The following is a 27124-nucleotide window of genomic DNA, read 5'->3' as shown; positions in this document are numbered from 1 at the left end:
ACCTGCTTCCCATTATGGGTGACGGAGGAGAGGATGGTTCGCAGTGTCTTGACCCCCATGGCAATGTCCAGGAGGTGGGCAGCAAAGAAGAAGTTGTTGTAGTGTCCCAGTAGGGACATCACCATGTACCAGCCCAGATATAGGAAAGACTGTGGGCACACAGGGTCAGGGGTTAGGGAGCGTGCGGGACTCGTGGGGAGCACTCAGAGGGTCAGGGAGTGCTCATGAGGGTCAAGGGGCACTTGGGGGGTTAGGGAGCACTATGGGAACAGGAAGCCCGGGAACATTTGAGAGGAATGGGAGTGTTCTGGGGGTCAGGGTGTCATGTCTGCTTAGGGAGTATTTGGAGGATCTGGAGCACTCTGGGTGAGAAGCCATCCCCGGGGCAGAGGGAATCCTTTGCTGAAGGACATAGTCTGAGAATTCAAGAGCACCCGAGGGACAAGGGGCCTGGGGGGGGGGCAGGCAGGGGCCTTCACAGACTGAGGTGCACAGGGGCTCAGGAGCCAATCCCCGGTTTGGGGTTCTGGGAGCCCCAGCCCCCCAAAGGCCCTTCTCCTGTAGTTCCTTCCCCACCGATGGGCCCTTCCTCACATTGTCTGTGAAGATGACCCCAAACTTCCAGATCTGGTACTTGATGTCAATGGACATGAGCCTGTGCAGGGCGGGAGGAAGAGGAATGGCCAGATGCCTGATGCTCAGACCCTGGCCACCTTCCCTGGCCACCCCAGGCCCCTGCAGGCTGGTCCCCGACTCACCAGGTGAGCAACCCCGGTGGTGGTTCGGGCTTTCGCTCGTTGTGGGCTGTGATCTCCAGTGTGGCCAGATCCATGCCCAGCAGCTCGGCGATCCGCTCTCGCCCGTAGATGTCCCCATGCTTGTCCAGGACCTGCATAAGGGAGCATGTGGCGGTGAGGACATGGCTGGAGTCGGGGAGGGCCACAGCCTGCATGGGGTGAGGCTGGGGACACTCTGAACTTTGTGTGAGAAATTGGGGTGCATCTTTCTGGAGAGAAGGGCTAGAGCTTTCTTCAGATGCCCAGGGGGAAGGTCCAAGAGTGATAAAGTTTCAGTTGATTCATTAGCCAAATTCATAGGGATAATTTATTATGGTCAGATTGGTAGTCAAGAAACCCTATATAATTGGGTCTCTGTCATCTGTGAACTTATCTTCCCCTCCTCACCCTCCTCATTCACTCTGCTCCAGCCACACAGACCTCCTCGCAGCTCCTCAAATATACCAGACACATTGCTACCTCAGGGCCTTTGCATTGGCTCTTCCTCCTGCCTAGGACACTCCCCCCAGATTTCTACCTAAGTCACCCTTTCACTTCATTAACTGGTGTGTCCTTTCCTGCCTAAGCCTGGCCAACACACACACACACACACACACACACACATACACACACACACACTCCCCTCTTCACTTTTTTTCTTGTACAACACTTATCACCACGTAAACCCTATAAATGTGCTCAGCATCTGTCTTGACAGCCTGAGTGTTGTGTTTACAGCTGGATTCCAGCCCCCTAAAGCAATTCTGGGCACAAAGCAGGTGCTCAATAAATGTTTGTTGAGTGAATGAAGGATCTAATTTTCCTTGGTGCCAGATACTGCTCATGCAGGAGCCCATGTAATCTTCACAACTACCTGTGGGGTCAGCCCTCTTACGATGACCCCACTTTGAATCTGAGGGAAACCGAGGCACAGAAAGGCCAACACAGCTAGGGGCAGAACAGCAGGCAGTCCAACTCCGGAGTCTGTGCGCTTCACTTCCTCCCTCTTAACTAATACTTATTGGGTCCTCATTCCGAGCCGGGTACTCTGCTGCATTCGTTCCACATATCATGTCATCACAGAGGGAGGTGGGATTATTGTGCCCATTTCCAGATGGGCAAACTGAGGTAGCCAAAACCCCTTGCCCAGGGGTGCACATAAAGCGACTGCTTGTCAGGGCGGGCACATCCAGGTGGCAGCAAGAGACCCCACCCAGTTGGGGCGCCTGCGTGGCTCAGTGGGTTAAGCCTCTGCCTTCAACTCAGGTCATGATCTCAGGGTCCTGGGATTGAGCCCCACATCGGGCTCTCTGCTCAGCAGGGAGGCTGCTTCCCCCCTCCCTCTATCTGCCTTTCTGCCTACTTGTGATCTCTGTCTGTCAAATAAATAAATAAAATGGTAAAAACAAAACAAAACAAAACAAATCAACCCGCCCAGGAGGCCCTGCCACCTCCCAATTCATGTCCTCACCTTCCGCTTGACAAACTTATCCCAGTAGTTGCTGGGGAAAGACCTGTCGAGAGAGAGAGAGAGAGAGAGAGAGACCGAGACCCAGAGATATTAGGGTGGGAAGGGCCAGGAGCCACCAGCCAGGCCAGGGTGGGCGGAAGTTCCAACAATTTTCACACAGGGAACCCCGCTCAGCAGGGCTGCGTCCCCCTAAGAATCAGGGTCTAGAGACCTCATGCCAGGGGAAGTTTGCCCCAGACCAACCATGACCCCAACGCCATGTTGGTGGGGCCCGCGGGAGGCAGCAGGCTTGCACGCGGAGGCGGGAGGTGCAGAAGAGACAAAACTACCCTCTGTTTGGGGTAAGTTCATTGGATGATGATTCTAGCCCATTAGTTACCAGTTTTCATATTCACAGGCTGATGCCCTAAAATCCTGCCAAGGAGGGGAATGAGTTTTGTTGGTTTGGGCATGGAGGGTTATCATGAATCCATGAGTTCAGACCTATTTGATGTGTTTCGATCTGTGGCACTTCCTCTCCTTCCCGAGGCTCAGACTGTCCCGATCTGTCCAGCGGGAGCCCCTTCTGGATGCTGCTTTCCACTAAGCACATCCTTGCTCCGTGACACAAGGTAACCCCGGCTGGCTGCATGTCCCCACCCCAGCCCTGAAATTTGCTGCTTCTCCAAGGAGCTTGGTTCCTTTTTGTGGGAAATGGTATTTAGAGGTCAAGGTCTTGAGCAGACACAACTTTAAACAGATGTTTCCGGGGCGCCTCATGGCTCAGTTGGTTAAGCCTCCAATTCTTGGTTTTGGCTCAGGTCATGATCTCGGGGGCCTGGGATCAAGCCCTGCATCGGGTTCTGTGCTTGGTGTGGAATATGCTTGTCCCTCTCCCTTCTCCTCTGCCCCTCCCCACCTCTCAGATAAATAAATAAAATTTTAAAAAAATAAACAGATGTTTCTCCCTTACTCTGTGAAGTGTGTGCACTTGAATGTGTAGAGGTTAGACGTGCCTTTGATGGTGACAATGAGAGCATAGGATGTCCTTGGTGTGGCTTCTCTCCCTTCCTTGAACCACCTCTTCTGGGCAGGACCCCATAATAAAATAACTTCCAACACTTATCCAGGACTCACTGTGCCTCAGAAACTACACGAATTCATTTTTTCATTACAAGATCCTCAGTGCTATTATTTACCCTCCTTTTACAGATTCAGAAATGGAGGCATAGAGAGGCTAAGTGACTTGACTGAGAATTCCCAGCTGGGGTGTGGCCAACCCAGGCTTTGAACCTGACCTGGTGTTCTTATTCTAGAGATGACATGGCCCCACTGTATGAACACATGTTCATGGGACTTGATGGCAGGGGTGGGGAGTTGGGGCCAGAGGGGGCTGGGAGTGCAATTTGGGGGTCTGGAGTCACACCACATCACTCTCACATACCTTGTTCCCTCTCTGAGGTCAATTTAAAAACCAAGTGATTTCCTATCGCCTACTCATGGCAGCTGGGTAAGAATCACACGTCGGGGCAGGGTTTAAATGCAGGTCCCTGGGCCCTGTCCCAGACTCACTGAACCGGAATCTCTGAGGTTTGGCCCCGGGGGATCTCCAAGTGTCACCAGCGCCCCCATAGGTACTCTAACATGCGGAAAATTTGCCCATATTACGGAGAAGACTGAGGCTTGGGGAAATTGAGTCAGGAGTGGCAGTGACCAGAACCTCGGGCTTCTGAGGCCCAGGCCTGGCCTGGAGTGGAAACCCAACTCTGTGCTCTCCACCAACCCCGAGGTGGGGGCCCGGGCCTTACGGCGTGTTGAGCACCAGCCGGTCCCACTGGCCCTTCACGTCGTCATCCTCAGGCTGCTCTGTGATGTAGAGGCCGTCAAACTCCAGCTTTCGGGCCAGCTCTTTCTCCCGTTTAAAGATCACCAAAGGCACCTGGATCGTGCAGGGAGGCACAGGGGTGGGTGTCAGGCATTGGAGGAGGAGACCACATCCTCAGTGGGAAGCGGGAGATCTTGCTGGCACCAGGGAGACCCCACGTCTGGGGAGCCTCCCCAGAGCAATCAGGGCAGTCGTGGGGAAAGGTGGGCAGGTGGGTCAGGGCTGGGATAGGAGCAAGTCACGAGAGCACGGAAGTGGTGCCTGAAGGAGGCTGGGGCTTCCCCAAGGGAGGGGGGAATGAATAAAACAGAGGCAGGCAAAAGGAGCTGGAAGTGAGGGAAAGGATTCCAGGCAGAGGGAACAGCATATGCAAAAGTTCTGATCCAAAAGAACTCTATTCCTCCAACAGTAAAGCATCAAGATTGGTTCAGACTGACCCATTGGAACCCAAATTGAAGCTCTCGTAACATGTCTCTGGGGCATCACAAACCTTGGGCATTGTTACTTCAGAATCCACACTCCCCTGTTAGCGTCCATGTCACACCCGAAACCCCACAGACCCCCCACGAGCCTTCATTCATGAGCCTTCATTCACCAGCTGATCAGTATACAGAAAATATTAGTCACTGTGACAAAGTCTGCCTCTTGATCCAGAAATTAACGTGGTCCCAGGCCCTGGCTCCTCACCTGTGACTCACATGAGTTCTGGGTTTGAATACTGTCCTTGCTGAAGACCCCAATCTTGTACCCAGCTCCTGCAGCCCTTACTCAAGTCCCAGGCCCCCTCTGTCCCAATAGCCATGGGAGATCGCCCCACCCATGCCCTAGACCCTCGCAGTGGCCCAGTACCTCTCCCTGCCCAATGAGCCCCTGCCCCAGAACCGCCGTCTTAACCCACCTTGAGGCAGTTGTAGCCAATGATGCAGAGGAAAGCCACCAGCGTATGGAGCAGGCTCAGACAGCGCAAGGCGGGCTCCATGTAGCCGGTGCTCTCCTCCAGGAAGTAGTACACCATGTTCTCATCCTCGTCACCCTCCGCTTCCTCGCCGGCTCCCGAGCCCCAGCCAGAGCCACCACCAGACCCTGCACCTGACAGGTCCCCAGCTGCTGAGCCCTCCACGTCGTCCTCCCCTGGTGGAGAGTCTGAGACCTGAAGGGGGCAGAGGTCGGTCAGGGCCGGTCACACCCAGAAGCCATGAACACACTTGACAGCCTCCATTTCTGAGGCTGGGGGCAGTGGCGCAGAGTCAGATGCTACTTCGGTGAGACTGTCAGTCAAGCTGAGGGATGGACCTGGAACCCTGACTAGCAAATCAGACTCTGTCCTGGGAATCTGACTATTGAACTGACAGGAAGACATTGGAGCTGATTCTGCTTGGCAGCAGATCCTTGCAGAGACTGATCACCAATATTAACACGAATGCTAAAATTAGGCATAGCTGATGTTTACGCAGCACTTTCTATATGCCAAGTACCATTCTAAGGGCTTTGCACATGCTAATCCTCTTGTAAGCCCCATAGCTCTCAGAGACAGACACTGTCAGTGTCCCATTTTACAGATGAAAAAACTGAGGGGCAATGAGGTTAAGGCCCTTGCCTAACATCATACAGCCAGTGGGTGGTGGAGCTGGGATTCGATCCCACAGAAGTGAGCTAGACTGTTATCTAGCGGTCCTGTTATCTAGATCTCTGGTAAGAACCCAAGGGCCCTTCTGTCTCTCAGGAGGTCTGGTTCTGAGCCCTTTCCTTCCATCCCATAAGCTGCGCATTTCCTCCTCCCCGCAGATTTCTCCTTAGCTTATGAGAAAGCAAAGAAGCTTCCTTGAATCAGCGCACATCGCAGAGGCCAAGGTCCGCACCCGGGGCCACGGGGCTGGTGAGTGGCAGAGCTGAGCGTGGAAACCTGCACTGGTTTCCTGCTCTGTCCCAGATGCACCCAGATACCCACACACGCTCCTGCGGGGGGTCCCAAGATCCGGCGTCCAGCCCGAACCTCCCTGGCACCCCCAATCCAACACCTTGTCCCAGGGGGCCCTGGGAACCTGGTAGGGGCCGAGCCGCCCTGCCCCCAGCAGAGATAAGCGCTTATCCTCTGGGCCCCTTGTGACCAGCACCTTATAAAACAGCAAGATGAAGTTGATGGCAAAGGCCAAGAAGAGCGCCAGGAATCTCAGGGTGTAGAAGTTCCGGGAGAGGTAGTTCTAAGATGAGGAGAGAAAGGGAAGGAGCTTACAGTCCACCTTCTTCCCTGGAGAATCTGCCCCATCATCCACCCAACAATCCAAAATCTGGTCCACAACGTCCCAGTTAGTGAGCGCTTACTGTATACCAGGACGTGCACTAAGAGCTTTATACACACGAATGTGTGCGGCTCTCACTGCACCTCTACGAAGCGGGCACAGCTGATCAGCCCATTCTACAGATGAGAACACTGGGCCTCGGGGAGGTGAGAGGTCTTGCTCAAGGTCACACAGCCAAGAAGTGGCAGACCTGAGGCTTGAGCCCAGGCACTTCACTTCCATAGTCCACACTCCCAACTGCTCTGGTATGCTGCTTCCTGTGTGAGGCTGCCCTGTCTGCTTTAGCCCAGATAGAGGACACGTATGTCCATCTCTCCCTCCCTCTTTCTCTCTTCATCATTCTTCCTGTCCCTCATTCCTACAATGCATCCTCACTGGACCACCTTTCTCCCCAACAGGTTTCCTTCAGCCCCTCATGTCAGGCTGGGCCTGGAGAGGAGGCAGGACAGGCGGAGCCCTGAGCCCTGCCCTCCCAAACTCTCTCCCTTCTTTCTGGGTTGGATGAGGACATGAGTTCTCCCCACAACATCGGACAGGAGGGGCTGGGACCAGTGCGGTGGCTCTGACCCAAAGGCTGAGAGCCAAGGAACAGGCCATGGTGGGAGGAACAGAAGCATGTCCTCGCTTGGATTTAGCTCTAGCTAGCACGTGGGGGTGGGGAGCCAAGGCAGGTGGCCCCAGAGGAGCAAAGGTATGGGGGTTGGAATAAGGATCTTGAGCAGGGGCCAAGTGGGGGGCCACCTAAGTGGGGGGCCACCTAAGATGCTGCCCTGTGACCAGGTCCTGACTCTGGGGACATCTGTGCCCTCAGGCCAGCCTGGCTTCTTCTGAGTGTTAAGCCTGGAACAGGTGAGCTCCAGGACAGGGTACAGAAAAGAGGTGCTGTGAAGGCACTGGGAGGTCTCCCTGGAAGAGGAGGTGCCAGCAAGCCCTTTGTGAGGTCCTCACCAAGAACTTCACCCTCTGCACTTCCAGTTCTCCCCAGAATTCCAAGCCCCCGCCTCCAGCCTCCTCCTTCTTTGGAGGGGGTGGAGGAGGTGCTGTCTTCTTGGGGGGCTCTGGTGGGGGTTCAGGGACTTCTTCCTTCTCCCCATTCTCAGCACTGCAGGGCAGGACACAGAAAGAGTGAGGAGGTGCCTGGGCAATCCATCCATTCATTCAATCATTCATTCATTCAAAGCCGTGCACTGGGGGCCCACCCCATGCTTGGCCCAGGTCTGGATGGTGCTGCGGACACAGTGATGAGTCACCGCCTCCATGGGTGACAGACCAGTCACCAGGCAGTGGCAGCCCAAAGGGGTCAGGGCTGGATGGGGGATGCTTAGGGGGTTGTGGGAGCCCCAGAAACACGTCTTCCACTTGTTGGCAGGGTGTGTGTGTCAAGGTAAGCTTCCTGGAGAAGGAGGCATGTGAGCCCAAATGGGAAGCAGAAGGAAGACTGAGAAGAGCATGGGAGAAAGTGTTCCAAGCAGAGAGAACAGCCCACAGGAAGGCTTGGAGGCAAAAGAGGAGCATTCATTGTCCTACTCCCTTTGACAGAGCCCCTCCTCTGGGCCCCAGCCTGGTCTGGGTGAGGCTGAGGACACAGCATGACCTCAGGAGGCTCTGGGTCCAGGAGGGATGCAATGATGGGGCCGGGCCCCCTGAACTCCAAGGCCACTCACTCAGCTTTCTCGGGCTCGGGTTCGGGCTCCGGCTCGGGTTCTGGAGGCAGCTCCTCTTCCTCTCCATCCACCTGGAAGCAGGGCAAGCATCAGGGACCAGCCGCCACCCCCAGCGCCTCTCAGAGCGCCTCTGCCTGCCTGTTCCTCTCTGGGTCCCTATCTGGTCATTTCCCCTGGGGCAATCTGTTTCCTCTCCTCCTATCAGAAGAGGGATTCCAAGAGTCTCATTTTAGAGGGGAAACTGAGGCTCAGGGAGGTGGAACGCCTTGCCATAGCACTGGGCAGAGTCAGGCTGACTCCAAGTGGAGCTCTTGTTCCCCAGGGCTTCCCTTTGCCTTGACAACCACAGCGCGAGGGTACTCAGGGCCTCAGGGTGGGGGCTACTTAATTCCTCACAACCACCTGCATGTATCTGAGGGGGCTCTCCCAGCGTCCCTGACCTGTCCCGGGCTGTTCCAGTTACCGGTCCCCTTTCCCCTCTAACTAGGTTTCAGGGTCTCTCCTCTCTCTTTCTGCAGATATCTTGACCTCTCCCAGAAGTACTACCTGTTTCAAGGTCTCCGTCTCGGAGTCCACTTCACCGTGTGGTCTATGCTCTCTGGTTCCTCTCTGCGGGCCTATCTCTCAGGCTCCCTCTCCTCTCTCTGTCTCTCAGAGTCTCCCTCCCCGTCCGGTCCTCCCTCTCAGGCCCAATGTCTCAAAAACCCCAGAGCCCCCCCCCCACCCCCCGCGGGCCCTCTCACCCCCAGCTTCCTCTTGATGATGGGGGAGCCCTCGGGCGTGGGCGGCTCCGCTGGCGTCGTGTCACCCATGTCCCCGAGGCCGCCCGCCCCTTCGGGCCGGAAGGGTCCCCCGTCCGCGACGGCCACCGCCCCGTCGGCCCCTCCTGGGCCGGCCTCGTGCGCCGCAGCCTCCTCGTCGCCCGCGCCCTCCGCCTCGTCGCCCGCGCCCTCGCCCGCGCCCTCGCCGTCAGCGTCGCCGCCCGGCCCGGCTGGCTGCTCGCCGTGCACCTCGTCGCCCGTGGGGTCGGGCATGCCGGCCAGGAGCTCGGTCACCGTCACCTTCTTGGCGCCCTCCACGAGGCCACCCCCGAAGAGGGAGCCCCAGAGCAGGCGCAGCGCGCCAGCCGCTGCGCCCGCGCCCGCGCCCGCCGCGCGCGTCACCGCCGCCCAGAGCAGCGCCGCCACCGCCGCGGCCGCCTCGCGCGCAGTGAGCCGCCGCAGCCGTCGCACGCGCCGCCGCAGGCTGCGGTAGCTGAGGCCGCGCAGCGCCCGGGCCGCCGCCGCCGCCGCCCGCGCCGTCACGCCCGCCGCCGCCTGCCCCGCCGTGCCCTCGGGGCCCGCCGCGCCCTCCTCCGCGCCCTCCGCGCCCGCCTCCGCCGCGCAGTCGTCCTCGTCCTCCTCCGGCTCGCCCTCGGGCTCGGAGATCTGTGCGGCGATCTGCATCTCGAAGATGGTGTCCTCGCAGAAGCTCACGAAGAGCTCCATCTTCTCGGACTCGCCGCCCTCGTTCACCACGTCGAAGATGAACTGGCGCTTGGACTCCTTGACCTGCGCGTGGGGCGGGGATGCCGCGGAGTGACCGAGGGTGTGACAGCGAGGAGCTCACTGAACCCTCACCAACGATCCCAGACGAGGGGCTCCCCGGACGAGGGGCTTGGCTCCCCGTTTCGCATCTGGGGAAATGGAGGCTTAGCGAGTCATGCCCTCAGGGTGCCAGCCCAGAGGTGGTAGATGGAGGGCTGGAGCCCACCAGCCGGCTCCAGAATCCAGGCTATCTTCTCCTCTGAGAGATGGAGCACGGGGGTGGAGGGCAAAGGTTCTGCAGCTGGCCAGCCCGCCTGGGTTCCAACCCTGATTCTGCTACTGAGGAGCTGGGTGACTTAGACGTAACTCTCTGGGCCTCAGTCCCCCGCCCCCGCCCCAAACCTGGGGAATACTAATAGAACCTCAGTTATAGGGTTGGCGTGAGGATTCAATGAGTTCAGAGATGCGGAGGGATCCGGACAGCGCTTGCTGTTATTAGAAGGCTACAGAGTACCGATCCACCCTGCATGCATGGCCTCAAGCAGGAGAATATTGAAATGGGAGAGGGGAGCAGGCAGAACTGGGTGTGTCCAGGAATTAAGAGAACGAGTTTACATGTGGGGAGCATGTGAGAAGGGGAGGTGGGGGAAGATGGGTGGAGCTCCCACAGCTTGTACAAGAGTACACCTGGGCTTCCTGCAGGTGAAGGGATGTGGCAGACCTCCTGGGTGCAAGGATGGTGCAACCGCTTTTATGCCAGATTGGTGAGGGCGGGGCGTATGCAATCAGGCCGGAGGGACACAGGTGAAATGTGCAAAATCTTGAGCTGTCCTGTGGAGTAAGGGAGGGGGCCGATGTGCAAGAGCCTCGTGAGAGAGCACCAGGGACTAGGGGAGGAACAGGGTGGTGATATGGGAGGATGGGGGAGGGATGCCAGCATGTGGAGCTCAAGTGCTCACGGTAGACATGGACACACAGGGCGGCCACGCAAGGGCCTGGGCCTAAACCGGAGGGGAGCGTTAGTGCAGGAGGGGACTACAATTCATAGCATCAGTGCCCGTGAGGCAGGCATGAGTGTGCAAGGGATCCTGGGAGTCAGTGCACTAAGGCCCAGGATATGAGGACAGGGTTCAGTGTGGGACAGCAACCCAGGTGTCCTTGCACCAAGTGTCACTGAGGAGACATGAGGGGCCCAGTTGTTGAGGGGGAGATGGGAGTGCAAGTCTCATGGGCTACAAGTGTGAGATGGGAAGGGGTGTGTGCAAGAGCATGTGGGAGGAATGTGCAGGTGAGGAACAAAGGAGAAGTGTGAGTGTAAGGGGAGTGCAAAAGAACAGGGAATGGGGGCAACATGCAAGCTAAGTGCGAGGTGGGCTGGGGGCCTGCCAGGGCCTCATGAGTGTGACCTTACAGCAAGTAGGTGTGTACGGCGCATTCAGACATCTGTGGGTGGGCATATGAGAGGCTGAGATAGGCTACATTGGGCCAAGGATCAGCCTGGCCACCAAGGACAGTCAGGGGTTCATGGGGTAAGCTGGAGGATGGTCCAAGTGTGCACAGGAGATCAAGGGCATGCCAGAGAGGGCATGTGGGGGGTGAACAGATGAGGGATGGACAACCACATAGTGTGCCAGGACCATATCCTCAGGGTGAGTGTGTAAGAGGTGTGCACCCACACGTGGACCCCAAGTAAGTAGATATCATGTGCTGGGACCTCAGAGAGCATCTGGGGGCACACGTGGTGACCAGCGAAGGGCAGACCAGCATAGCAAGGTACCCCAGAGCCCCCACGGTGAGTGTGTAAAAGAGTGGGCATGAGCAGGCCAGGGCCGAGAGAGGGCACGCCAGGGCTGCTGGGAAGACGAGCAAGGAAGATGTATTAACGATCTACAACCACCGTGTTCCAGTACGTGACAGCGTGGGTGTGACTAGAACTCTAAGGACACGCTGGAGCTCCCAGAGTGAGCGTGCAAGGGGCAGGCATGGTGTTCAAGCAGCGGGGCGGGGGCACAGCGACGCTGCTGCACGTGCAATCCATCTCTGGGCTAAATCTGCAAGGGGTGGGCAGGGGAGACCCGGGGACGTGCAAGGGCAGCTCAGAGCCCACACCATGGGGGCAAAAGGGTGGGCACGGGCTTGCACGGGCAGAGCAAGAGCCCCCCGGGGCTGGCGCTGTGGCTGTATGAAGCGGGTGCCCGCCCTTGTGCGGGTCCAAGTGTGCGAGGAGCATGCGCGGGGGTCGGGGGAGGCGAACATGCAGGTGTACGGGCCAGCCAACCTGGGGCATCTCCCACTGCGTGCGGTTGGTCTCTGAGATCTCAAAGTAGATGCGCTCGATGCGGCGCGAGGCGCCCATGATCTCGATGCGGCCTAGGTAGGGCCGGAAGTACTCGAGGATGCTCTCCGCCAGCTCGAGGAAGGTGCGCAGGCGTGGGTCATGGGGCACGTGCTCCGACAGGTTGGTCAGCAGCACCGCCACGTTGAAGCCAATGTCGCGGGCGGGCTCCTGGAAGCGGTTGGCGAACTCCTCACAGTTGATCATCTCGTTCTCGTCGGCTTCGGAGCAGGAAAGCAGGAACTGGATTTCTGGGCCCGTGAACTGCTTCTGGCTGTCCATAGCCTGGGGGCGGGCAAGGGTGCGTGGGAAAGGTCAGAGGGCTGGTCCGGTGAGCATCAGTGCTCCTCTTAAATACAGTTATGGGCTTTTCATAAAGACAGAAAATTCCAGAACCCTACACAGCACCCAAGGCTGAAACCGCGCAGGCTGGCACAGATGGGGCTGTACCAGCTATCAAAATACCGGCACTGGAAGACACATTCCTTTTTCAGAGATGGTAAGATGGGGATTGCTAAAACTCAGCAGTTGTGCTGAATGGCCAAGAAATGCTGCCCTAGGCTCTCCACGGGCCCTGCACGCCTGCTGTCTACCCTCCCTGCTGGATGGTGCCTATGGCCTGTCCCACTGGGGGCAGGGACCCTGTGGCTGTAGGCAGGGTCTGTCCAGTTGGGATCAGGAACTGGAAGAGAATGGAGCCGTGGCATTGCTCTCCCTGACTTCCTCCCTGAGCTGGCCACCTCCCCCCCACCCACCTCCAAAAGTCAGTCCTACAGTCCTGTACACAGCTTCTCTATCTCCAAGTTAGGTAGGTAATTACCCTCTCCTCTAGGACAGCCCCTCCATGATAGGACCCTGACACAAATCAAGTCCCACCCCAAACCTCCCCCCAGGTCCGTTTCGGCTGCCCCCACCCCTTTCCAGCAAGTACATCATTGACACTCAATGCAGTGGAGGTCTCTGAATTTCAACTAGAAACAAACGGTCATATACCCATCACCCCGGAATTAAATGCTCACGTGGACATAGTTTTCAAATGCTATATATTTAAGAACTAAACATTACAGGTATGATTGGAGCCTTCTGCGCATGCTTGTCCCATCCCCTCGACCCCATGCCACCCCCACCTTCTCCCAAAGTAACCACTATCCTGGTGTTGATCTCTTCTTCCAACATGTCTCAATACTTCCACTTCCTATATCCTGGCATTTTCTCACAAAAATACATAGTATCCCCTGCATTTTTTAAATTTAAATAATTGCTATTATAGGGGCACCTGGGTGGCTCAGTGGGTTAAGCCTCTGCCTTCGACTCAGGTCATGGTCTCAGGGTCCTGGGATCGAGCCCCGCATTGGGCTCTCTGCTCAGCGGGGAGCCTGCTTCCCACCACCCCCACCCCCGCCGCCTGTCTCTCTGCCTACTTGTGATCTCTCTCTCTGTGTCAAATAAATAAGGAAAATCTTTAGAAAAAATTTAAAAAATAAAAAAGAATTGCTATTATAATCATATAATTTGAAACTTGCTTTCTTCAACTATATTTTTAAAGATCTACCCATGTTGACAGATGGATCAAATGAATTCATTTTTCCTGTTATGTAGTATTTCTAATAAATGTAACACCATATATCCTCCTGATACTGGACATTCAGATGGTTTCCAGTTTTTCTGCTTTACAGACAACACTTTCATTGAACAGTCTTATGCTGATCTCCTGTGCACTTCTGGCAAAAAGTTCTCTAGAGCAGTTTGTCTGAGTCAAATGTTTTGACTGCACTCACAGCTAGAATGCATTCTGTAGTGCGAATCTAGGGAAAGGGGTTCATGACACAATTCTGACTTTCGCTATGCAACACTCTCTGCCGTGTTCGATTCCATTGTATTTTTAAAGATGCTGGTCATGACTTAACGAAATTAATTTCATGACCCACAGATGAATTGCACCATGCAGTCTGAGAAATGCTGCTCTAGGATATGAATAGAAGTGAAATCTTCTGGCTCCAAAAAGTGCTTTGTAGCCAAGAACTTTGCAAAATGCTTTCTAAATGAGTAACCCGCTTTGCAGATCATGAAGGGTTCTAGAAACCACAGAATGTGGAGACATAATCATACAGGAACTCCTCACCATCTACCCTTGCTGCACCGACCTGCCTTCTCCACTTATGATGTGGTGTGTTACTTGCCCCTCTGAAAAGACCCCCTCCCTCTGGAAAGGCCTGGAACTCCATCCCCTCCATTCAGTCTTGGACTCTGCTCTTGTGATTTGCAGCTCTCTCTTTGTCACTACCCATTTGCCCATTCCCGTTCTTTTGAAATACCTCCTTCTCTGATTGCTATCAGCTTCCTACACTGGACTCCTCCTTTATTCCAGAGTTCTAAAGGTCAGGGACACTAGTCCTGGAATATGCACCCCTTTCTTGAGAAACACATGCTCCATGGAGATATTCACTGAGGCCCAAGGCTCTGAACACTATCCCACATCAAGGATGGTTCAATTTACATCTCAGCCCCAACTTCTCCCCAGAATCCAGATAGTTAACAGCTGAAGCCCTTACCTGACATCTTTTCATGGATCTCTACCCCAAACTGGAAATAGTCTAAACTGAACTTCTGGTTTCAAAACCTCTCCTCCCACTGTCTTACCAATCTCAGGAATAGCATCGCTCTCCACCCAGCTGCCTAAGCTAAAACCTTTGAGTCATCCTTGATTCCTCTTTTTTGTCTCACCACCCACACCCGATTCATCAGCAAATCTGTCAGCTCTGCTTTCACAGATCTAGAACCCACACACATCTGCCCCCTCGATGGTCCCTCCCTGGTTTTGGTTCTGCATCGTCTCCCTCTGGACTCTCACGGCAACCTCTTCCCTGTTTGCCCTGCTCCCCCTCAATCCCCAGCCAGGGGACCCTATAAACATCTAAGGACACACCTCTCCCTGCTCAGAATCATCCTGTGCCTCCATCTCATTCGGGTTAAAAATTGGAGTCTTGGGGCGCCTGGGTGGCTCAGTGGATTAAAGCCTCTGCCTTTGGCTCAGGTCATGATCTCAGGGTCCTGGGATTGAGCCCTATATCCGGCTCTCTGTTCAGCGGGGAGCCTGCTTCCCTCTTTGTCTCTCTGCCTGCCTCTATGCCTACTTGTGATCTCTGTCAAATAAATAAATAAAATCTTAAAAAAAAAAATTGAGTGCAGGAGTCTTTCCTGCACCCAACCAGGCCCTGCATGTCTGCTGTGTCCCTCCCCTCTGGCACTTTGCCACTCCCATTTTCCCCATCAACAGCCGTCTCCAGTCATGCTGGCCTCCCTTGGCACCCCTCCGGTTCCCATCTTTCAGCCTTTAGACTTGCTGCCCCCTCTGTCTGGGATGCCACAACCTCCCACACCTCCAAGTGGTATGTTTCAGCTCCAGCTTCAATGCTCTTTTCTGGAAAGGCCTCCCCCGTCCACACAGTTGTCAGGACTTATTCCACTCATGCTCTCTCTCACGCCATCCTGCTCATTTCCTTCAGACTACAGATTATAACCTGAAATTATTTTGTTTAGTTCTTTACTTTTGGGGGGGGGGCAGAGAGAGAATCTTAAGCCAGGTCCATGCCCAGTGCTGTGGGGCTCAACCTGAGAGCCTGAGATCTCAACCTGAGAGCATGATCTCACTCTGAGATCATGACCTGAGCTGAAATCAAAAGTTGGAGGCTTAACCGACTAAGCCACCCAGGCACCCCATTTGGTTATTTTCATCTGCCCCTTCCCACTGGGCTGTCTGCTCAGAGGGTGGGATCTCAGTCTGTTCCGCTTGCTGCTACACACAGCAGATGCTCAGGACACATTTTATCAAGTGAATTAAGCACCTTTTTTTTTTTTTTTTGAATTAAGCGCCTTGAAAGCAGAGAAGACTTTGCTCCTTCGTGACAATTTTTGAAAGTTAAAAAATCCTTTTAAAAATCCTGAACTTGGGGCGCCTGGGGGGCTCAGTGGGTTAAAGCCTCTGCCTTCAGCTTGGGTCATGATCCCAGGGTCCTGGGATCGAGCCCCACATTGGGCTCTCTGCTCTGCAGGGAGCCTGCTTCTCCCTCTCTCTCTCTCTGCCTACTTGTGATCTCTCTCTGTCAAATAAATAAATAAATAAATATTAAAAAAAAAATCCTGAACTTGCCTTTTAAACCATAAAGAAACCAAAAAGCATGTTGTGAAACACATATCTGTAAGGCGCCTGAGGATCCTATGAAGCTTTGTGTTTAGGAAACCACATGATGTTTGACAAATGGTCCCTAGAAATGAGAATATTAGCAAAAATGAGCATATCGTCATTTTGCCATCGCTAGTGCACGAACATGTCTGGGTATCGAACATCAGTAGCTGCTGACCTCACCAAAGGAGAGAGAACAGGGAAGGATTTGCCTCCTGATGAATGTAGGCAGTGCCACAGAGGATATGCCAACAAAACAAAGCAACAAACCAACCAAACGGAACCTGCATCTGATGGGCTTCTTGACCAGAAGTCTCAGTTTACAGGAAACACAGGGGAAGGAGGAACGTGCTACATGACACTAGAAGGTTGGCTCAGCCAGATGGAAACTGTGGGAAGAAGCTCTACAAAAAGCACAGGCACTTTCCAATGAGAGCCCAGGGCCACTTGGGGCTGCTGAGTCCTTGAATCAGGGCGGGTGCTGATTGAGATTTACATACTGGATTTCAAAGACTCAGCAGGAAAAAAGGATGTAAGATGTGGAATAGTTTTTTTTTAAAATACTGATTACATGTTGAGATAATATTTTGGATCTATGAGTTTAAATACAATATATTGTTGAAAATGATGTCATGCACATGTGTTTTGCTTTTTAAGTTTTTTAAAATTTTTATTTATTGATTTGAGAGAGAGCATGAGACGGGAGAAGGTCAGAGGGCGAAGCAGACTCCCCATGGAGCTGGGAGCCCCATGCAGGACTCAATCCTGGGACCCCGGGATCATGACCTGAGCTGAAGGCAGTTGCTTAACCAACTGAGCCACCTAGGCACCCTGTGTGTTTTGCTTTTTAAAAGCAGGGGTACTAGAAACATTTAAATTATGCATATTGCTCACACTATATTTCTAATTTTTTTTTAAAGATTTTACTTATTTATTTGACAGGGAGAGAAAGTGAGAGAGGGAACACAAGCAGGGGTAATGGGAGAGAGAGAAGCAGGCTTTCCACCAAGCAGGAAGCCTGATGCAGGGCTTGATCCCAGGACCCTGGGACCATGACCTGAGCCAAAGGCAGACACCTAACAACTGAGCCACCCAGGCGCCCTTGCATTACGAATTTTTTTTAAAGGAAACTCTACTCCCACCACGGAGCTCAAACTCATGACCCTGAGATCACGAGCTGCATGTTTTACCAATTGAGCCAGCCAGGCGCCCTGCTCACATTGTTTTTCTATCAGAGAGTACTGCTCTGTAGGGCCAAACACCTGAGTCTCCAGCGGATCAACTACAAGGAAAAGGAAAAGGGCTGGAGGGGAAGCAGTAGATGCAAGGAGGTTTCAGGAAATATCAACCGGTTGCAATGGGTGGACCTTGTTTATTTTTTTATATCTTTAAGATTTTTATTTTATTTTTTAAAGATTTATTTATTTTTAAGATTTTATTTATTTATTTGACAGAGATCACAAGTAGGCAGAGAGGCAGTGGGGGGCGGGGGGAGCAGGCTCCCTGCTGAGCAGAGAGCCTGATGAGGCGCTCGATCCCAGGACCCTGGGATCATGACCTGAGCCGAAGGCAGAGGCTTTAACCCACTGAGCCACCCGGGCACCCCGGGATTTATTTATTTTAAAGATTTTATTTATTCATGAGAGCAAAATTATGTTGGGGGGGAGGAGCAGAGGGAGAGGGACAAGCCGCAAGCCGACTCCATGCTGAGCCCAGCCCAATGCAGGGTTCCACCCTAAGACCCTGAGATCAGGGGCGCCTGGGTGGCTCAGTGGGTTAAAGCCTCTGCCTTCAGCTCAGGTCATGATCCCAGGGTCCTGGGATCGAGCCCCGCATCGGGCTCTCCGCTCGGCGGGGAGCCTGCTTCCCTCTCTCTCTCTGCCTGCCTCTCTGCCTACTTGTGATCTCTGTCTGTCAAATAAATAAATAAAATCTTTAAAAAAAAAAAAAAGACCCTGAGATCATAACCTGAGCTGAAGTCAAGAGTCAGCTGCTTTACCGACTGAGCCATGCAGGCGCCCCCAGAAAACATTTCTTAAGGTATATGTGACATTTATGAGATTTGGAAATGTGAACAATGACTAGATTTTGATGATTTAAAGAATTGTGGATATTTTTTGTTTCATTTTTTATTCTCTTTTTGGTTAGGAATGATAATGACATTATGGTTTGTTATTATAAAAGGAAAAGTAAGTATCCTTACAAAATAAAAGTCTTTTTTTTTTTAAATTTTATCCATTTAATTGAGAGAAAGAGAGCGCACAAGCAGGGGGAGGAGCAGAGGGAGAAACAGACTCCCTCCTGAGCAGGGAGACCAATGCAGGAGCCTATCCCAGTACCCTTGAGATCATGACCTGAGCTGAAGGCAGATGCCCAACCAACTAAGCCACCCAGCACCCCAAAAGAAAAGTCTTTTAAGACCATTTATTATACAATTCCATTTATACGAAGTGTCCAGAATAAGCAAATCTATAGAGACAGAAAGTTAGCCTTTGACAGGAGCCTGGGTGGGGGAAATGGAAAGTGACTGCTAAAGGGTATAGGGTTTCTCTTTTGGGGTGACTAAAATGTTCTGAAATTAGATTGTAGTTATGGTTGCACAATTCTGTGAATATGCCAAAAAAACATTGAATTGTACATTTTAAATGTGTGAACTTATGAGATATACCCCCAAAATATTTGCAGACTATTAAAAAAATAATAATAGGAAAAAAACCTCAAAACAGTACTGATCAAGAATAAGTTAGTAGCCTAAAATGTGTCTTCAGCCACCAGAAAGGGCTTTCTACACTATAATAGGTGTTTTGGAATCTGCAAAGTACTTACTTATCAATGAAGACATGCCGTGCAAAGTGTGAACTCTGTCAACCATAAAGGACATGGGAAACCAGACAACAATGCTATACTTTTAAAATGGACGAACAGAAATTTAGAAATAAACATCTGGAGAGAAGCACACCAGAGTGGCTGTCAGTGGCAGTTTTTTGGAAAGGTGGGATGACAATAGGGTTGGGGGTGGGAGCCAAAAGTGACCTGGACCGCAGTGGTAAGTTCTGAGTTTCTTTACAAGAAGAATTTATTCTTGTCTTACCTATTTCATTAAAAATTAATAAGGTACGGGGAGCCTGCTCCCCTCTCTCTCTCTCTCTGCCCGCCTCTCTGTCTACTTGTGATCTCTCTCTGTCAAATAAATAAATAAAATCTTTAAAAAAAATTAATAAGGTATATTTTTAAAAGATTTTACTTATTTATCACAAGTAGGCAGAGAGGCAGGCAGAGAGAGAGAGAGAGAGAAGCAGCCTCCTCACTGAGCAAAGAGCCCAGTGCGGGGATTGATCCCAGGACCCTGGGATCATGACCTGAGTCGAAGGCAGAGGCTTTAACCCACTGAGCCACCCAGGTGCCCCCAAAATTAATAAGCTATTTTAAGTGACTTTCTACATGAGAATCAAAGTATTCCACATAGCCAAATATATATGTAATAACACCATAAGCAAAGTCAAAAGATAAATGATGAACTAGGAAATACAGGTGCAACTCCTATAACTAACAAAGTTATAATCAGCCTGATATACAAAGAGCTCTAGAACTCAAGGAGAAAAATAAGAAAGAAAATATAAGCCAAGGACATGGTCAGTTCACTGGACAGGAAATACAAAAGAAAGAACAGAAAAAGATGCTTCGCTGCACTCACACCAGGAGGTATGACTTAAACTGCACAGCAATAATGTTTTCACCTATCAGATTGGCAAAAGTCCAAATATTTGACAATGCGGTCTGGTGGCGAGGCTGTGGGGAAACAGGCACTCTCACAGGTTGCTAATGAGAGGGAAAAACAGAGGGCAAAATTTGCCCAAATGACAACTGAATTTACTCTTTAACCCAGAAATCCTGCTTTTGGAAGTATATTCTTAGATATAACTGCACATAAAGAATGACATTATGTACAAGGGTATTTGTTGTAGCCAGCATTGCTAGTGGTCCAAAAGAAGCCTTCCTCAGCATACTTACTCCCACTCACTGCAGTACAAATATACAGTATCTGTGCTATCAACTGTACCTTTGTACAGTGCACAACTTGCACAACTGTCCACGAGTTGTAAAAGCAAAAGACTAGGAGAGAAGCAAGTGTCTCTCAACAAAGAATCATCAAAGAAACCATAATATATACCTAAAATGGAATACTGGGCACCTGTACAGAAAGAATGAGGTCTCTCTCTGATCTCCAGAATATATTGTTAAGTGATATGGACCAACGTATGTAGTTCATTGCCAATTACGCAAGAAAGGAGGAAAATAACAAAATCTGGAAGAAGAAAAAAAAAAAACGATGCAAGGATACAAAGGAAACTAATGTTACTCACAGCAGCGGGGGAGGTCGGGGGAGGAGGGAAGTAGGCTGAGAAAACAGTGGGAGTGAGACTTCCCACTTCATACATTGTTACATTTTTGCTGTTCAAATCATGTGAATGTATTCTTTCCTCCCAAATAAAACCAACACACTTTTCAAGTTACAGATCATAACTCTGTGACACAGAAATACTGACCTACAAAATGTTGTGTAAATGACATCAAACCTTGTGTGTGAAGCTCTGGTCAGGAGGGATCTTAACCCATTTCATTTTCTAAATTCATCCTTTTTTTAAAAAAAGATTTTATTTATTTATTTGACAGATCACAAGTAGGCAGAGAGGCAGGCAGAGAGAGGGGGGAAAGCAGGCTCCCTGCTGAGCAGAGAGCTGGATACGGGGCTCAATCCCAGGACCCTGAGATCATGACCTGAGCCAAAGGCAGAGGCTTAACCCGCTGAGTCACCCAGGTGCCCCTTAAATTCATCTTATAACTCAACGCTCATACCCATTTACCAACCTCTCCCTATTTCCTCCATGCCTGAGCCCTTCGCATCACTTACTTTTCTATTGTTTCTACCAGTTCAGTTTCTGTTTTTGTTTTTTGTTTGTTTCTTTTTTTTTTTTTAAGATTTTATTTATTTATTTGACAGAGAGAAATCACAAGAGAGGCAGGCAGAGAGAGAGGAAGGGAAGCAGGCTCTCCGCTGAGCAGAGAGCCCGATGTGGGACTCGATCCCAGGACCCTGAGATCATGACCTGAGCCGAAGGCAGCGGCTTAACCCACTGAGCCACCCAGGCGCCCCTGTTTGTTTCTTTTTTTTAAAGATTTCACATGTAAGTGAGGCCATGAACTATTTGTCTTTACATTTCTGGCATATTTCACTTAGCATAATGCCCTCCTGGTTCAGCCATGTTGTTGCAAATGACAAGATTTCCTTCTTTTTTTTAAAGGCAGAGTAATAATCCATTACATATCACATTCCTAGGTTAGTTCCGTATCTCGGCTATTGTGAATAATGCTGTAATGAACACAGCAGCACAGATATCTCTTTGAAACAATGGTTTGGTTTCCTTTGGATATATACCCAGAAGCAGCACTGCTGGGTCTGATGGCGGTTCTATTTTTAATTTCATTTCCTAGTTCTAATTTAATTTTTTAAAGAAAAAATGTGGTTTTTTCCTTAGTGGCCACACCATTTCACATTCCCACCAACAGTGCACAAGGGCTCCTTTTTCTTTCTCTTCGCCTACACTTGCTATCGCTTGCTTTTTTCATAATAGGCATCCTCACAGGTATGCAGTGGTATCTCATTGTGGGCGTGATTTGCATTTTCTCTGATGACGAGCGATGTGGAGCACCTTGTATTTACTTATTTTTTAGGAGGCTCCACATCCGGTGCGGAGCCCAACGTGGGGCTCATGACCCTGAGATCAAGACCTGAGCGGAGATCAAGATTTGGACACTTACCCAATGGAGCCACCCAGGTGCCCCCTTGAGGACCTACCTCGTCATGTGCCTGTTGACCACTTGGATGTCTTCTGAAAAATATCCATTCAGGTCCTCCCATTTAAAAATTAGGTTACTTGGTTTGTTTTTGTGTTTTTTGGTTCTTGTTTTTGTTTTGTTTTGTTGTTTTTGCTATTGAGTTATGTAAGTTCCTTGCCATATTAGCCCCTTACCATATCTATGGTTTGCAAATATTTTCTCTTATTCCATAAATGGCTTTTTCACTTTGTTGATGCTTTCCTTTTCTGAGAAGAATCACCTCAAAGTTATGAATGAGGTGTATTTTAGCTCCTACATGGCGATTTTTGGTTCCCTGGCTGACTGAGATTCTCTCCCTAAAATTGCCAGGCTCAGAGAGTAGGGCTGGGACTTCTGGCCAGGGCCTTGAGCTGAGGGAAAGGATACTATTTATTGGCCTAGATCAATGGTTGAGTCTGGAGGCGGTGCACTCTGGAGCCAGACTGCCTGAGTTCTAATCCCAGCTTTGTTACTTATTAGCTGCATGACCCTGAGCATGGCACTTCACCTCCCTGTGCCTCAGTTTCCACTTCTGTCAATGAGAATAAAAAACAGAGGCACCTGGGTGGCTCAGTGACTTAAGCATCTGTGTTCAGTTCGGGTCATGATCCCGGGGTCTTGGGGTTGAGTCCTGCATGGGGCTCCCTGCTCCGCGGGCAGCCTGCTTCTCCCTCTGCCTGCCGCTCCCCCTGCTTATGCATGCATGTGCGCACGCTCTCTCTCTCTCTCTGACAAATAAATAAATAAAATATTTTTAAAAAGAGAGAGAGAATAAAAAATAGTCTTTACCACTTAGGGTTGTTGTAAGGACTATGTGACCTAATCCATTTACATACAGGGACCTGGCACAGAGAGAGACCATGGTAACTATCAGCTCTGCTGGAAGGTGGACGGCTCGGGGACAGCAAGGAGTGAAGGAGTGGGGAGAGGCTGACGGGGAAGGCAGGGCTCTCTCAAGTGCGCGGCCCAGATGCGCAGGGAAGCAGGCATCGCAGAGGGGAGGAAATGGCCGACAGTGGCCAATGCCACAAAGATAACAGAGGAGAGATTCAGGGTCTAGAGGTCATTGGGGTGAAGACATCACTGACCATCTTGGTTAGGGTAGTTTCAGGAGAGTGACAGGGACCGAAGCCAGCAAGCCCTGAGTCAGAAAGGGGGTGGGAGGCAAGAAAGGAGTGAGCAGAGGTCAACAGTCCCTTGGAAGGCATGGCTGAGAAGAGGGAGACACGGGGAGGCTCTCAGGACACCTGGGAGGCTGGGGACACTGAGGACACTTTTTAACTGAGCAGACCCTGAATGTTTAAAAAATTTTTTTTAAATGTTTATTAAAGGGGCTAGCCCTAGCTTAAAATAAGAAGGCACGAGTACACTGATATATAAAAATAAATGGATAGACAAGTACAGCAAAATGGTACCTAATAAAGGGAAAGGATATGGTGAGGTTAGGAAACTCCCATATGTTGGCGCACCTGGATGGCTCACACGTTTAAGTGTCAGACTCTTGATTTCCACTGAGGTCCTGATCTCAGAGTCGTGAGATCAAGCCCCTGCACTTGGTGTGAAGCTGGCTTGGGATTCTCTCTCTTCCTTGGCCCCTACCCCCTCCCTCTCTTTAAAAAAAAAAAAAAAGTTTAAAAATTTTAAAAAATAATAAAAAAGAAAAAAAAAAGAAAACCACCATTTGTCAACTACCACAGTAATCCCCGTTTCAGGCAGAATCACCAACAGATGCTAACCCTAGAGGGTGAGCGGGATATTTATATCATCAGAAAGCGTGTCCTCACGGGATATGAAAGGGAATGATGGTACCCGTGCAGCGGAGACCCTGGTAAACACCGCCTGAACCAAGCAAGCCAAGCTAAAGCCAACAGCGATAGGAAGAACCCCCAGACAGAATGCAGTGAGGACATATTACTTCTACCGCATTCCTGCCTAAAGGTCCAACCTGAATTGACTCATGGGAAAAATCTCAGGCAAACCCACTTTCTGGAACATTCTCTAAAAAACCAATCTCTATTCTTCGTAAATGTCAAGGTCATGAAAGACAAGGGCAGAAACATTCTCTAAAAAACCGTTCTCCATTCTTCAAAAATGTCAAGGTCACGAAGGACAAGGATAGACTGAGGAAGGGTGCGGGATTGAAGGAGGCCAAGGAGACAGGATGTCTAAACGTGGTCCCTGACCGCTGGATTGCCTCCTCCGCAGGAAAAACAATTTCTTCACCGAGTGAGAACTGAATTAAGGTCTATAGCTAGCTGAGTCATACTGATGCTAATTTCTTGATTTGCATAATTGTTCTGGGGTTATGTGAGAGAATGAACTTGTTCTCAGGAGATACATACTGAAGTATGTACAAGAAAAGCAGAATCATGAGAGAGCAGATGTGGTAAAAGTGAGCATTTGGGCGGTCGCGATGAAAAGGTGATCAGAAATTCTATGTATTGTTCCTGCAGCTTCTCTGTAGGTCAGAAGTTATTTCCAAAGAAAGAGTTAGCAGAAGGGTGAGGGGAAAGATCTGGCAGGAATAGTAGTAGGGAGCCTGTCTTGAGTGCCCCTGTGTTCCAGGAACAGCCCACACACTGTCTGCCTCACAGAGGTCTTGTGAGATAGTGAATGCCACTATCCTAGTCCCATGTCACAGAGGAGGAAACTGAGGCTCAGAGTGGTCGAGTGACGTACCTGGAGCTCCGTAGGGAAAGAGGGGAGAGCTGGGGTGGGAGGACTGACAGACAGATGAGGGGCTCCTGGATAAAGCTGCTTCCTTTACTTCCCTCCTAAAAACCTCATTATTTGACCTGTAACGGTCATGAGTGACTGCCTCCCCATCACACTATAAGCTCCATGAAGGCTGGGCTGTATCTGTTTGTTATTGTTGTGTCCGTGGTACCAGCAGAGGGCCCAGTATAGAGAAGAAATCCAACAAACGTTTCTCAACGGAATGACCGTTATCGATAACGACGATACTATTACGACTAGGAATAATGATAACAGAAATAAAGGTTCTCATTTGTGTTCATGCACTTTGCCTTCAAAACAACCCCAAAGGGGCGCCTGGGTGGCTCAGTAGGTTAAGGCCTCTGCCTGCGGCTCAGGTCATGATCTCAGAGTCCTGGGATCGAGCCCCGCATTGGGCTCTCTGCTCAGAAGGGAGCCTGCTTCTTCCCTCTCTCTCTGCCTGCCTCTCTGCCTACTTGTGATATCTCTCTCTATCAAATAAATAAAATATTAAAAAAAAAAAACACAACCCCAAAGACGGTGTTCTCCCCATTTTACAGGTAAAGAAACTGAGGCTCACAGGGACGTCTCTTGCCACATGGCACTTCATTCACCTGCCTTCTAGCACCCACCTTCTGGAAGTCCTTCTTGGAGATGAGGCCACGGGGATCGGTAACATAGTCCTGGAAGGCCTCCGAGCCCACGATGTCCTTGAGTTTCAGGAACATGTCGAAGAACTTGAGGATCATCTCCACGTTGGACGAGGATTCCACAAGCATGTCCACCATCTGCCGGGCAATCATGCCGTTCACCACGTTCCCTGTGGGCAAGGAACTGGTCAGTGTGGCCTTGGGCAGCCTGCTTTCTGGACCCCCACCGCCTGGCCTCCTTCCCCAGCTCGGCAGCCACCAGGCTCCAGGCATAATGTTGGTGGAAGTGTCCCTGGCCAGCGCCTACCCCTCCCCCAGGAAGGCACGGCTCATTTCCTGACCTGCATCAGTGTCAGGTGTGAACTTGGTCGGTCCCTCCCTGACAGTTGGGGGGAGTCACCAAGAGAGATACCAATGCCAGAAGCTACCAGCAGGTCCCAGATGCCATGCCCAGTGCTGGGTTGGCATGCTCTCATCCTTCTAGAGGAGGGGTGTTACTCTCCATTTGTATGGAGGAAGAGGCTGGGACTCAAAGAAAGTCACACGCTCAGGATCCCACATACCAGGATCCACACTCTAAGATCCCAACATGCCAGCCGGCAAGGGGGTGAGGAGGCTTTGAAGCCAGAGCTGCATGACCTCAGAGCTCACATACTGAAGCCTTCCACTAGCCTTCTGAGGCCAAGCAGGTCCAGAGAGGAGTGAGGTAGGGCCAAAGATAAGACAGTAGGGAGGAGTGGAGACTGTGGCAAAGTGGGATCCCACTGGCTCCAGCTTCTTCTTATAGCTTTCATTTTTATTTATTTATATAGATTTTATTTTTTAAATATTTATTTCTTTATTGGGGGGAGGGGGAGAGGGAGAGAGAGAATCTCCAGCAGACTCCCCGCTAAGTGCAGAGCCTGATGCCAGGCTCAGTCTCATGACCTTGAGATCATGACCTGGACCAAACTCAAGAGCTTGATGCTTCACCGACAGAGCCACCCAGGCACCCCATATTGTTTTATTAATTAGCAATAAATTATGGTCATTTTAAGTCACTAAGTTTTGAGGACATTCATTAGGTAGCAAAAGCTAATTGACATATTTGACAAAGAAACACATAAATAACTACGAGTTACGTAAACTTTAAAAAGCATCGGGGCCACCCACCTTATTAAGATTTCTTTGGGGAGTCAATGATCTAAGGCACATATGGCCACGGCCTGGCATATGAGTGCTCAGTACGTGTTTGCTGAGCTTGTTACTGGGACTCCTTCACCAACCCATTTGACCCTGACACGATGTCAGATGAAGTTGAAGATTAGGGTCTCTGGGGTCTCAGAGGGCCATTCCCTGCTTGTCGGTCCCTTTGTTCCCTCCCCAGACCTCCACCCGCTGGGGGTTTACCTTCTAGTAGCGACAGCAACATCACCACCATGTCCTTCTGGAGATCTAGCAGCTCCTTCAGCAGCTCGATCTGGCTGGAGTCCTACAGACCCAGACCCCAGTTATGTGATGACTGGTCTCTGCAGAGATGCCTACCCCACTTCCAGCTGCTTCCGCCCCTCCTGATCCACCCTGCAGGGCCTAAGACCCCTTCTTACTCCCCTCTTACCTCCGAGGGGACCCGAGTCCAGACATGTTCCTCGGAAGCAGGGGAAGGGACAGAGAGACAAGATTGTGGGGGTGGGGCTGGCACTCTGGGGGAAGCAGTCTTGGACAGGTGACATGTGGGGCCAAGAGCTGGCGGCCAAGGGGGACTGGGAAGGCAGAAGCTTGGG

At 51.3% G+C, this 27124-nt stretch overlaps 1 protein-coding gene across 2 annotated transcripts in view; it reads right to left on the bottom strand.

The window, feature by feature from the left end:
* Nucleotides 1–27124, bottom strand: part of RYR1 (ryanodine receptor 1) — a 109761-nt gene that overhangs the window by 3942 nt on the left and 78695 nt on the right. For both annotated transcript variants that reach the window (XM_045987235.1, XM_045987236.1), the window contains 13 exons: nt 26751–26832; nt 25344–25531; nt 11880–12221; nt 8819–9625; nt 8076–8146; nt 7360–7513; nt 6226–6312; nt 5010–5261; nt 4035–4165; nt 2248–2290; nt 759–889; nt 595–655; nt 3–149 (listed from right to left, as the gene is read on the bottom strand). In XM_045987235.1, the coding sequence (XP_045843191.1) occupies nt 3–149; nt 595–655; nt 759–889; nt 2248–2290; nt 4035–4165; nt 5010–5261; nt 6226–6312; nt 7360–7513; nt 8076–8146; nt 8819–9625; nt 11880–12221; nt 25344–25531; nt 26751–26832 (2496 nt within the window). The remainder of the gene's footprint in view (nt 1–2; nt 150–594; nt 656–758; nt 890–2247; nt 2291–4034; nt 4166–5009; nt 5262–6225; nt 6313–7359; nt 7514–8075; nt 8147–8818; nt 9626–11879; nt 12222–25343; nt 25532–26750; nt 26833–27124) is intronic.

This window comes from Meles meles, chromosome 19, assembly GCF_922984935.1.
Source record: "Meles meles chromosome 19, mMelMel3.1 paternal haplotype, whole genome shotgun sequence".
NCBI classification, from domain to species: Eukaryota; Metazoa; Chordata; class Mammalia; order Carnivora; family Mustelidae; genus Meles; species Meles meles.
The sequence above is the reverse complement of the archived record's forward strand: the minus strand, read 5'-3'. Positions and strand labels throughout refer to the sequence as shown.